Below are 12,331 nucleotides of genomic sequence, written 5' to 3' on the forward strand. Positions count from 1 at the left end.
CAAATATATGTGGGAGAATGAAGAAAAACTGGAAATGTAATACTTTAATTCGAGTTCAGAGGACAGTAGACCAAAAAAAATCATTAAAATCTCTACTTAGGAGGTAATTCTACACCAGAAAAAAATCTAATCTGGATAGACTTTGGTAGAGACTAGAAAGGGAATTTGTGTTAGGCTACACAGAAGGTGACAGAGCTGAAAATATAACATCAGACTCTAAAGTGCTGCATATGTAAGAAATTAAAGTGACCCAGCAGCAAAATGTAAGAACTTAGTTACAATGTTTGTGCAACATTTGTTAAATCCGGCTGTTAAGGATACTATGATGTAATTATATTTTGGACTGCTGCAAAAAAAATCCCCCAAACTTGTATTTACTCATCACATATATTTTGGCAATGACAACACAGTTGTAACAAAGAGTGATAGCAAATAATTAAAATATTATTATATTATTTTCCCTCTAAAAAATGTGTGATGAAATATTTCTACACCACTTCAGTGGAGGGGGGGCAGGGGGGCATTCAACTTCCGAACATTGTACACTCATCTTTTGGGGGACTTGCTTTCTTATATCAACTTATAAAAGAAAATCAGAATGGCCTGTATGGTTTACACTTTGCTGCTAATATAATTTATTCAAATATCATGCTCTATGCCTTTCCATGTGACTTGGAAAACATAACTGAAGCATTTGAAAAATTTTCTTAAAACGGTGTGAATCAGCACTGTGATTTCAAACAAAGGTAATGAGATCTGAAGCACAGGCAAGGTTGGCACTTACCAGGGTTTTAACCCCACCCGGCAAATAAGCATCACACAGCTGTTCGCTCACCCTCCCCTGGTAGGATAGAAGGTAGAATGAGGAAAGTGAGAAATCTCGTGGACTGAGATAAAGACAGTTTAATAGGGAAAGCAAAGCCACGCACACAAACAAAGCAAAACAAGGAATTCATTCACCGCTTCCCACAGTCACAGGTGTTATCCCCAGGAAAACAGGGCTCCCTCACGTGTAACGGTGATTTGGGAAGACAAATGCTGTAACTCCAAACATTACCCCTTCCTCCTTCTTTCCCTGGCTAAATATGCTAAGCATGATGACATATGGTATGGAATATCCCTTGGGTCAGTTGGGGTCAGCTGTCCCGGCTATGGCCTCTCCCAACTCCGAGTGACTACCCATTCTCCTCGCTGATGGGGTGAGGCGAGCAGAAAAGGCCTTGGCGCTGTGTGAGCTCTGCTCAGCAATAGCTATAACATCCCTGTGTTATCCACGCCGTTTCCAGCACAAACGCAAAACACGGCTCCACACCGGCCGCTGTCAAGACAATTGACTCTACCCCAGCCAAAACCAGCACAGCGCTCTCTTCACACGCGTGCCACTTCACACCTGTGTAGTTTGGCAGGACGCAACAAAGCGCAAGGTGTGAACAAGCCGATTAGTCGCTAATGACGGGTATTATTTGAAGCGCCACAAGCAGCCGACTCAGAATCACGCCGTCGACCGCCCGTGCCACTTTCCCTCGGCAATTAAAACAACGAGGGGGCCGTAAGACGGCACACGCCGCACCCGCCTGGGGCGGGCCCGGCGCGGCCGCGCTGGGGCGGTGGCGGCGCCGCCCCTCGGGGGGCGCGTCCTGGCGGCGGCCACGTTGACAGAGCGGGAGCGGGGCCGCGCCGTGCGGGGCACTGCGGGCGGTCCGGGCGCTGGCCGTGCTCGCTGTGCCGTTTCGGGGTGCGGGAACGGCGCCGCTGCCACAGTAAAAATGTCTTCGCCTCCCAAAGAGAAAGCAGAGACGCGGGCCGGACACCCTCCTGCTGGTACGGCCGCCGGTTCCCGTCTCTCCGCTCTTTCTCTTCCCACGCCGGGGGACGGGCCGGGGGGGGAGGGCCGTGGCGGCCGCGGGCCGGCGGGGCCGAGCGCCTCCGGGAGAGCCCGGCCGGGCGCAGTTCCCCGCGGAGCCACCGCTCTGTGCACTCCGGTGCCGCCCGGGGCTGAGCAGGGCGAGGTTGGCCTCGGGCGGGTCCCGCCGCAGGCAGTGCCGAACAGCCCCGGGGGGTTCCTTCTCTCCCTGCTGCCCGGGCGCCGCCGCCCGGAGCGACGTGTGGTGGTGACGCTCTGGCCGCGGGAGGTGTGCTGTGGGATCCAGGTGGGATGGGATCCTGAGCCCTGCTCGCCATCGGCGCTCCCTGCCCTCCGGCAGCTTTCCCGGTGACGGGGCGACTCTCCCTGCCCTGTTCCTCCCGGAGGACCTCCCTGGTTATGGACAAACCCTCATCGGGTGTGTGCAGCTTGGCGTCTCCGGGCTCCCACCCGGCAGACAACGTTGTCTTCCACCGGCATCCCGCCCTCGAAAGGCGGGGGAGGCCTGCGGAACCACCGCCTGGGGCTGGCGATGGTGGGAAGAGGAACGGGAACGGAGCAGTCTGGGTCACGGAGACGATGTTCCAACAGCGCAAACTGAGTGCGAGCAGACGCACTGCAAACTAGTAATACTGTAGTAGTACGCTGTGCATCCATTTTGCCTGTGGGCGTCACGGTGTGAGTGCCAGAGCAGGCTGCGCGCTCCTGGCTGCAACTCTGGAGGCTGGCAGAGTAGGAAACAAGTAAAGCTGCTTATGAACTGCCCAGCAAAGGAGCTCTGTCCGTTCCATCCCGCTGCTGCGTGCTCGTGGGAGAGCAGGTGGTCAGGGTAGGAGCTGTGTGTCACATTCAGTGGGACACCCATCTGCCGCCGTCCATGGACGGCAGCTCCTCTCTGGCGAGCTTTTTTTTTTTTTTAAGTGTTTCAGTAGCAACTGTTGAAATTCTAAATTCATAGGTGGTAAGTTTTATATTCACATCAATTGATGAGATTTAAAGCTAAATTTGTAAACGGTTGTTGAACCCTTATTTGATTCTATTCTTTTTATAATGAGGACCTGTGATTCCTCTAAACAGATATTAGAAGTGAGAAATAATGGCTTTACTTTGCATGGCAAATATAGTTCAGCAGTTGAGTTACGCCAGTCTCTTGGCCAAGCAGAGTCATCCTAGTCCTGCAGCCTCCCTTGTCATGGAGGAGCTTTGACCTGACTTCCTGTTGAGCTGCTTCAGGGAACCAAACCCAATGGTTCCCCAGTCTTTCCCAATGGTGACAGCTTTTGTTGCCATAGCTCTGGAGCTGGCTTCCTTGAGGTACACGTCAGCTTCAGAGTGAAGGGATCATTAAGACCTGACAGTGGTTTAGCTTTGTCTCCCAGCTACATTGTCGATGGCATATATTTTCATTTAGGTGCTTTACGACTGTATTTTCTGATGTCATTGCATGTTTGAGAGTGTTGCTTCAAAACCTGTCTTTTGAAACAGGTGGCATTTTTAAAAGACCTGAAGTGAGCCTCTCTACACAAGACACTAGCGATGCACAGTGCAAAAGCACAACTGGAGTACAGTACAGGCTTCCTTTGCTGAGTATTTCAGTTTATTTTTTCTGTGTAAAACATGCCCACATATGAACTGAAGAACTTTTTCAGCCTTTTAAGATCATTGGCATCCCTGTTATTTTTTTTGTATGTGTAAGTATGCATCAGTTGAGCTTTGGAAGGAAGGAGATTACCAAGTCTGTCTTTGAGGTTAGAAAAAACAACTAACACTATGTACAGTATCTTCAGGAAGAAGTTAAATTCCAGGATGCTTCTGCAAGAAGGTGGTTCTGAGCCGTCTGGCAGAGGAAAGTGGCCCTGTGTTCTTTTAACACTTAGAAAACCACAACAAATGTGCTGACTAGCAACAGTTTTTATATTTAGTGTGTGAAGCTAGGTTTTAATCCTCTGTATCAAGCTGGTTTAGATCCTTGAATATTAAAACAATGCAATAGGTCAGTCTGTAAGCAAGTTTTAATAAAATGAAAGTAAAAGATTTTTTACAAAAATAAATACAGGTGGAATTGTGTTCATAAATAACAAAGACAGTTCCTAGCAAAGATGTGAATAAGGTATCTCGTTTGATAAATGGCTTAAAGGCTCAGGTTTTGCTGCATACAGTTGTATAAAGAGCCCTACCTGTAATTACAGATGTCTTACCCCACTGAGTATGATTTTGACACATAAAAGTTAGTAAGGATTAGGGTCATCAAATTAAAAGCAAAATTAGCAAATCCATTGTTTTTCATGTGCACTCTTGGCACTCACTTACTGACTGCGTGCAGTCTGTTGGCTCCATTTCTGCATTGATCTTTCACATATGGGGGAAGAAAAAGCACTTGAAAAGACCAAGGATAATGAAATGGAAAGGAACCTCAAGACCTCAGGCTGCTAACAGGGTGTACGAAGTGACTTTGAACTTCTTTCTGAAATTTAAGAGGACCTTAACTTAATCTTTATTAAATATCTGTCTGTCAGTGAGATCAAATGCACCTGCATGTAATATGTTTCTGAGTAGGTTTGTACAGTCCCTCTAAAGAGCTGTGCTTAATTATGCTTTTAGTTGTTCATTTCTTCTGGTAGATACTGTGGAGGGACAAAGCAAGGTGGTTGTGTTAATAGTTTATTTGTGAAGCTTTACAATAGATTCATATATTTTGTGAAGCTTTACAATAGATTCAGGGGCCTCTGGTGGTCTAGTGGTTAGAGTGTCTGACTCTCACCGCTGCGACCCGGGTTCAATTCCCGGCCCCCTGGGCAGGTGGAGCTCGTCAGCCGTGGAAGGCAATCCACCTAAGAGAAGGTCACTCTAAACAAACCTACATCCTGGGGACCTCACTGCCACTGTCCAAGCTTTGCTCGGCCCCGGCAGATGAACCTCAGGACTAAAGGGTGGGCTCAGTTCAGCACACGCTGTGTCTCACCTAAAAATCCACTGCGCAGGCTGGAAGGGTTAATGACCTTTCCCAAATCTTCGCTCGCGAAGACTGGCCATTATATATATTATTTATACAATAGATTCATGAAAGTAGTTATGTGCTTTTTCCTGCACTAAAAAAAATATAGCTTTGAGCCAAGATTTCTATGAAATGAAGGTATATAATAACTCTTACCTCTGTTCTTACTTTGTTGGACACTAAGGTATGCTCCCTTAATCTTTCACAAGGGCATATTTTGTGTTTCCCTTTTCATGCATCTTATCATTGTAATGGAATCTGTTATTACACAGTACATAAGAAATAAATTTTCATGTTAATATTGAATAGCATACTCAAGGAAAAGGGGAACCTGCTAAAACTCTTGGTTATAGTCTGGATTTCTAAAAGTTCCTCCCCAGATGCTGTGACCAGCAGTGTATTAAGGGGAAACCTGCGCTGTGAGCGAGCTGGGGCCAGTGCCATTGCTGATCTATAGTGCTTCTCTAGGTGCTTGTTACTTGCTCCAGCTCAGTGGGGTTTATTTCAGAATTCAGTCTCAGAGACTGGGAGGAGTCTGAAATAAGCACAACAGTGGGGGGAGGAGAAGAAAAAGTAGAGTGCATTCCCACTCTAGATTGAAGGAGTAGTCATACCATTAAGAGGACCACGGGCTGGCATTCACAGGACAGACAGGGTAGTCCTGTCTGACTCTCAAGGGGGGAAAAACATGACAGATGGTAATTAAAATCCAAAACTTGTCTCATATCCAGCAGTGAGGCAAACAGACTTGTTGCTCTTCTCAGAGCATGCTGGCAGATGATCTCTTCTTTATTTCACACTTCAGAGACTGGTGGTCTCTTGGCTGCCACCACCCCAGGGAGCTGTTCCCGGTCCCCTCTTGCCTTAGCGCAAGTCCCTCCTAAGTTCTCCTCTTGCACAGGAGCTGCTTTCTTCCTAATGCCAACACATTTTTGTTGACACCATCCACTTCTGGGCACCGATTTCTGACAGCGTTCTGAAAGGTGGTTTATCATTTATTTAGGTCCTTTCTCTGCAGGATTTATTACAAGAAAATCTGAGCTCTTTTAAGGGTGATTTTTAAATGACAAATCACCATGGTAAACGTCTGCCAAATTGTGTAGTAAATGCTAGGCAAGTACGAAATAGATGAATCCTCATAACTCCCAAGAAAATCTCCCAAATGGAGTGGGTTTTTCTTTAGCTTGGTGGACGTAATCATAATTTTTTCTCTCTGTCTCTCTCCAATGTAGTGTAGATTAGTTGAAACCTTTTGAAAAGGAAGGTGAATTTTGCTGCAAGAGTATTTTATCTTCTTAAGATAAATCTCTTGAAACTAGATTGGGTATGAGCATTCTGTGTCATGGGTGGCAGAAATGTACATCAGCTATATGTATAGAATGCTGATCTAATTATTTAACTTTTGGTCTCAGAAATGCACATGATTGTGGCAGTTGTTTGCTGGATTCTTCTTTTGATTTCCCAGGTCTGCGCAGTAACCTCAGATTACTAAGTATTATTAATTATGCACCAAAGTACTTTAAGGTGTCTATGCTATTCCTGCTGATATTAGTTCAAAAAAATCAGATTTAAAAAAAACCGTTAAGTTGCTGCATTACTCAGTCACTATTATGCCTTTTAGTTGTCTGGCTATTTGCTTTTTAATCCCTGTTAATTCTTCATACAGATAAATCTGAACGTGTTAGCTGCATATCTTTTCTAGTGACAGATAAAGAGAAAACAAGTGGCTGGTGGCCTGATGATATACAATATGAGAAGAGAGAGATTTTAGACCACCTAAATTAGCACTAAATCTTCAGGTACTGATTTTTTACTTTCCTATGAGATGGTGAAGGACATGGAGATGTGTGTATTGTTCAGAGGTGCCGTTTGTAACCCTGGCAGATGTTGCTGTGGAGACAGCATCTTCCACGAAAAGTAATTTGAAATAAATAATAACTGATTCTGCAATGATGTTAAATATAGACATTAATTCAAATTATTAATTTGTAAATTAAGGTCAATAAAACATACCAATCACTTTCATTAACTGAGATATTAAAAGATGACAGCACTTGGCAGAACTCTTGGTGTTTGCTTTTGCAAACAAACTGTAATTCCTGAGGAGCTTGAATCAAGAGAAATTAATTGGAATTTTAGTTTTGCTTCACTTTAGGCAACAAGAAATATAACTTTAAACTGTCTCTCCTTCCTTGTTCCATGTGAAACATTTCTCACCTATTGAAGTATAAGTTCTGGAGACAGAACACAAAATGATTAGTGATCTGGGTTTAGGGGTTGTTTTTTTTTAATACATGGTAAGAGGACACAATTTTGATAGGTTCTGAAAGATATTTCTTTGGGTTTGTCTGTTGATTGCCTAACTTTAGTTAATGACCTTTATTGAATCAGAAGTTTGCCTTTCAGATATCATAAAAAGTTTAAAATCTGTTTTTCAAAAGCAGGGCCAAAGAGCTGTCACTTTCTCCTAGGGCAGGTCGGTTTCTCTTTCCTGATCGCCTTCACACAGGCTGTAGAATTTATGCACAGTGGTGTCCTGTCCATTGCTGTCCTGGTTAAGACTTGAGCACTAGACCTGTGTCTAGGTTTCAGGGATTAGCACTGAACTGCTGTGAGGTGCCCTAAGCCCTCTGTGGCTGGACACAGGAGGGCTGTCAGAAGTACAGCTTCCCCCAGCCATGTTGGCAAGCGCTTCAGCTTCTTCCAGTGGCTGCTCTGGCATCCTGCTCACTCTGGCTGTGACATCTCTGCCGAGTCTGACCAAGGCTTGCTGTGTCAAGGCAATGTGAAACACAAACCAGCGGGTCTGTAGGTGGTTTTATTGACTTCTGACCGCTACAGTGGTGTTCTTATGAGGTTGCTGATGGCAGTGTAACCCATCCAGTTAGCTAATGAGATGCATCTTCTTGTCCTGTGCTGTCCTGTAAGCGTGTATAGCAATGGTTGAAGAAAAAAAAGTACACTATTGAAACAGAAAGCAGATCAAGAGCAGCCTGCCTGTTGCTCTGCTTTGTAGCTGCAGTGTTAAGCCTGGCTCGGTTCCTGTTTTGTATTGCGATTTGGAGTGGATAAGTGATGAACATAAGTGGATTTGCTTTCACTTCTTGTTTTGTGTTTCAAAGGGATGCTTTCACATTTGCATCATTTCTAAAACTAAATGATGCAAGCATTTGAAATGTTGTAAATGCTAATATGTTTTACAAAACAAAAAACTCCATTCTAAATGGAAGTTAACAGTCCTTCTAAGCTTTGCTTTCTGTTACACTATTTCTAAAGTACTTTTTGTATAAATACTATTATTATAGATGTACTTTTTAAACTTGAAATGACAAGTAAGTTTATTTGACCCTTCCTGTTCTATCAGAGTATTTAACGTTCATGTTTGTGGCCTTTTGTGCAAGTCATTGCCTCAGTTTCTTCTTTGGACTACTGCAAGTTAGTAAGAGGTGGAGGGGGAGTTAAAACAGCGTTGAGTTTTCTGAAATGATGTTGAAAGCAGATGATAAAATGACCTGCAGCTTCTCAGGATAAGCAAAGATGGCATGATGTAAAAGAGAATGGCAGATGTGGTCCTGAAGTAGCTGTTCCTCAGGCTTGCCGCTTTTTTACACTTCAGGCCCTTTTTTCAAACTGTAATTACCATTAAACTACTCTGTAAAGTATCAGGAAGCAAGTGGGGAGAGTCATGCTTAAAACTTCCTTCTTACGGTATTTTGACTGAGGTTTGTTTTGTCTGTTTAATTTTCATTCCAGTGAAAGCTGGTGGGATGCGGATTGTGCAGAAACACCCACACAATTCTGATGCCAAAGAAGAAAAAGATAAGGATGACCAAGACTGGGAAACCAGCAGGTGAGCACTTTTGATTTGGTGCATGTGCTACAGTGAATTTCCATGACCTTGAGCCTTATCACCAGTTTGCTTTCCTTGTAAATAGCAAACCAAAGATACAGTTGGTTTTGTATCATAAAGCAGTAGCAAGTAGACACTCCTTCAAGAGAATTGGAGAATTTGGGAATTTTCACATCGCTAAACCTCTTTTAAATGATGCCGCCAGGTAAGAGAAGATTGGAGAAAAAAGTACAGTTAAAGTAAAACCTCAGCTTTCCTAAAATGTTTGAATTCAGACTGTGGAGAAGCACATTTGGACATAAGCATTACGCTGTCAATTCATATGAGATGGTCTTGCTGTGTGCTGGGTGATTCCTTTTACCCTGTAGTCCCTATCCTTTCTCTGTGAGATATTTGACAATATGGTGCTTTTGAAAAGACAAGTAAAAATAAATGGTGTTAATATTATCTGCTTTTATTTTAGATGGGAATCTATCAGTTCTGGTGGTGGCAAATACTAAGACAGCAGTTACTTAGCAGTTTTAAGTAGATTTATTGGATTACTGCTGTTTAGAAAGCGGGGAGGTTCAATGAACTGTTGCGGTACTTCTGTTCCTACAAAAGCCACCTAGTTTTGTGCTGCTTTCCGTGGCTAGATGTTTTTCTTTGTAGCCAGGACTATACTTACCTGAAATGTTTATCTACTAACTTACTGCCTGGGATTGTTCTTGGTATTTGCTCAACTTAAAAAAACCTTGAGATCTGTTCTTGTGCTTTGGTAAGTAGACTGACTTATATTTATTTTACATGTAGAACAATGAAAATGTCTGTATAAATAAGAACAAAGGTGTTTATTTACTAAATCACAACTGGAATAGGAAACACCTTTATAAGAAGAGAAAACTAATTTTAATTAATATATTCAAATACAATGCAGGAAAATTATACTTTATGTCCTTTCTTCATCAATCAAATTGGTCATCTTGTAATTCTGCTCAGTGGCATATAAGTTAAAAGAGTCTGTACTGCAATCAAGTTTTGATTTAAGTAAGAAATTGTTTCTTGGGGTCAATTTAAACTTTGCTTGGGGATACATCATTTTATTTAAGGTGTGGTTGTGGTGGGTTGACCTTGGCTGTACAACAGATGTCCACCAAGCTGTTCTATTACTCCCCTACTCAGCAGGATGAGGAGGGAGAAAACAAGATGGAAAAAACCCCATGGATCAAGACAAAGACAGTTTAATAAAGCAAAAGAAAGCCCATGTTGCACGGAAGCAAAGGAAAACAAAATATTTATTCACTATGTCCTTTCAGCAGACGATGTCCACCACTTCCTGCGTAACATGGCTTCAGTACATGTAGTGATTGCTCTGGAAGAAAACATGGTGATAATGAATGCTCCCTGTCTCCTCCTCGTCCTTTCTCCCAGCTTTTATTGCTGAGCAGATGGTATGGAATATCCCTTTGGTCAGTTAGGGTCGACTGTCCTGACTGTGTCCCCTCCTAAGATATTGCCCACCCATAGCCTGCTGGTGAGAGGGTGGTGGTGGAGAGACAGCCTAGGTGCTGTGGAAGCACTGCTCAGCAGTGGCCAAAACACTCGTGTGTTGTCAGTACCTTTCCAGCTACCAATGCGAAGCACAACACAGAAAAGGCTGCTATGTTGACAATTAACCACCTCACCCAGACCCAGCACAGCATTATGTACCTTCTTATTCTTATCTTTTCTTGGCATGCCAGCCTCATGGTGAGGGTGCCTGATTAGGATCCAAATGAGAAGACTTCTTGTATCTGTTCACAGACCTAAGCCTCTGTTACGGTATAGCATGTGCTTTATTCTTTTCTTGGAGAAAGATTATGTTTCCCTCTCTCACTCAAATAGTGCAGGGAAAAGTTAAAATTTAATCTTGATATTTGTGGCTGTGTTTGCTGTAGCAGGTGCTGTGGCACAATAGAAGCCCATTTGTGGGGGTAAACAGTGGGTGCTGAGGACTTAATGTTCATACTGTGTGTGTTTTGGAGATTACTTAGTTTGGTTGTCTGGACTGAAGGACCAATCCTAGCTGGCATGTGTTAGGTGTCTCCTTGGTATAGGTGTTCCACTTTAGCATTATCTTCAGAGAATCCAGGTGAACTGGCCTGAGACCAATCCACAATGTGAAACAAAGCCTGGGCAACAGAATGATTGGGAGAGGGCTGCGCTCCTGATCTGTAGATGCTAGCAAAGACACACTGTATATTAGTATTGTAAAGCAGGTCTGTGAACAAATTTTATGCTTTTATGGCAGAGGAGATAGTTTAATGACCTCTAGAGCTACCTTATTAACTAGAGAATAGTTAGCTGTTACACATCATAAAATTCATTCCCTTGTCTACTTGATCAGTTGATTGTCAAAATATGTATTTGGAGTGTGCTCTTTGCTTTGGTTTTATGTGGAGGATACATTGTTGGTCTGTATTAGGCACTTGTGCATACAGTTTTCTTGAGCCTGTATATTAAAACAGAAAGCACTGGGCTAAACTATTTTATTTCTTTGATCTAATCCTTTTTAAAAAGAAAGCAGCGGGGGGACATAAAGAGCATAGTTAGGTGGGAACCAACATGAGTTATAATACAAAACAGTAAGTTGGTTTACAACTTGAGAGAAGTTGTTTTCCTGATAGAACGAGAAACCTTTTGTGTATGTAAGGGAAAGGCTGTTGTAGGCTCCTGTGCGAATACTTGCACTGCTCTGGTGTTAGTACAGGCTATAGATGTGAGCAAGAATGTATTTAGCTGAAGACAGAATAAGCAAACTTCACAGGCCACAGTACATAAAGTTGTTGTTGTTGTTAGTCAAAATTAAATTATGCTTTTGTGCTGGAAGGTGCAGCCCCCGGAGTTTGTGTCTGTTCCTGGTGATTCACGGTGCCCTTTGAATATCCTTGGATTTCTGATGCCCGTGGAGACTGGTTTATCAGGCGATGGGGATGGCTTTGTCAGGAGAGGAGAAGTGAGCATTCTGTTCTGCTTTCTCCAGCACCAACGTACTTGTGGGGCTTTGCTAGCTGATGTTTTATGTCCCTTTGCTAAGCAGATATGGAGACATCTGTGTTTTTAACTTTCTACTATCATGTTTTTAGTCTTTGCCATTTTAAGGTAGTATTGTTGATATGATGCAATTTCTGCTCCCTATTGCATTCAAAGTTAAAAAGAGCAAACAGCCCTTCAGGAAATCTGTATCAGGTGATACGGCCAGCTGACAATGATGTAGGAGAAAAGAATAAAACAGAAGAGTAATTTGTTTGTGAAAAGGGAGGGTAGAATGACTAAGTCATTATTTTAATCTCATTGCAGGTTTACTTGAGGACAGATTAGTGGAACTGATAGTAAATGGAAGAAGAAGAATTCAGTCTCTCCCAGGGTTCTCTGGGAATTCTGAGAGCACATGTCCTCCCCATGATGGCACAAATCTGAGCATTTGCTCAGCAAGAAGGCTTTTGGCTGTGGTTCATAGAAGTATTTGTGGCTTCAGAGACAGCATTGTTTTTGCAGCCTGGTTGCAGAAAAAGTTGTTGTGTCAATGTTTCTAGTCTTAAACAAAACTGATACAGGTGAACACCCCTGACATAGCTAACTGTGCTGTGATAAAGGTGACTAA

The 12,331-nt window shown here is 43.2% G+C and overlaps 1 protein-coding gene across 1 annotated transcript in view; it reads left to right on the plus strand.

The window, feature by feature from the left end:
* Positions 1–1,649: 1,649 nt before the first annotated feature.
* LOC113989558 (death associated protein) overlaps positions 1,650–12,331 on the plus strand; it is a 51,466-nt gene continuing 40,784 nt past the window's right edge. Inside the window, exons 1-2 of the mRNA XM_027724282.2 lie at positions 1,650–1,821; positions 8,613–8,709. Coding sequence (XP_027580083.1) covers positions 1,767–1,821; positions 8,613–8,709 — 152 coding nt within the window. The 5' untranslated portion in view covers positions 1,650–1,766. The remainder of the gene's footprint in view (positions 1,822–8,612; positions 8,710–12,331) is intronic.

Source organism: Pipra filicauda, unplaced genomic scaffold (assembly GCF_003945595.2).
Source record: "Pipra filicauda isolate LSUMZ 115617 unplaced genomic scaffold, ASM394559v2 scaffold39_size4671491_pilon, whole genome shotgun sequence".
NCBI classification, from domain to species: domain Eukaryota; kingdom Metazoa; phylum Chordata; class Aves; order Passeriformes; family Pipridae; genus Pipra; species Pipra filicauda.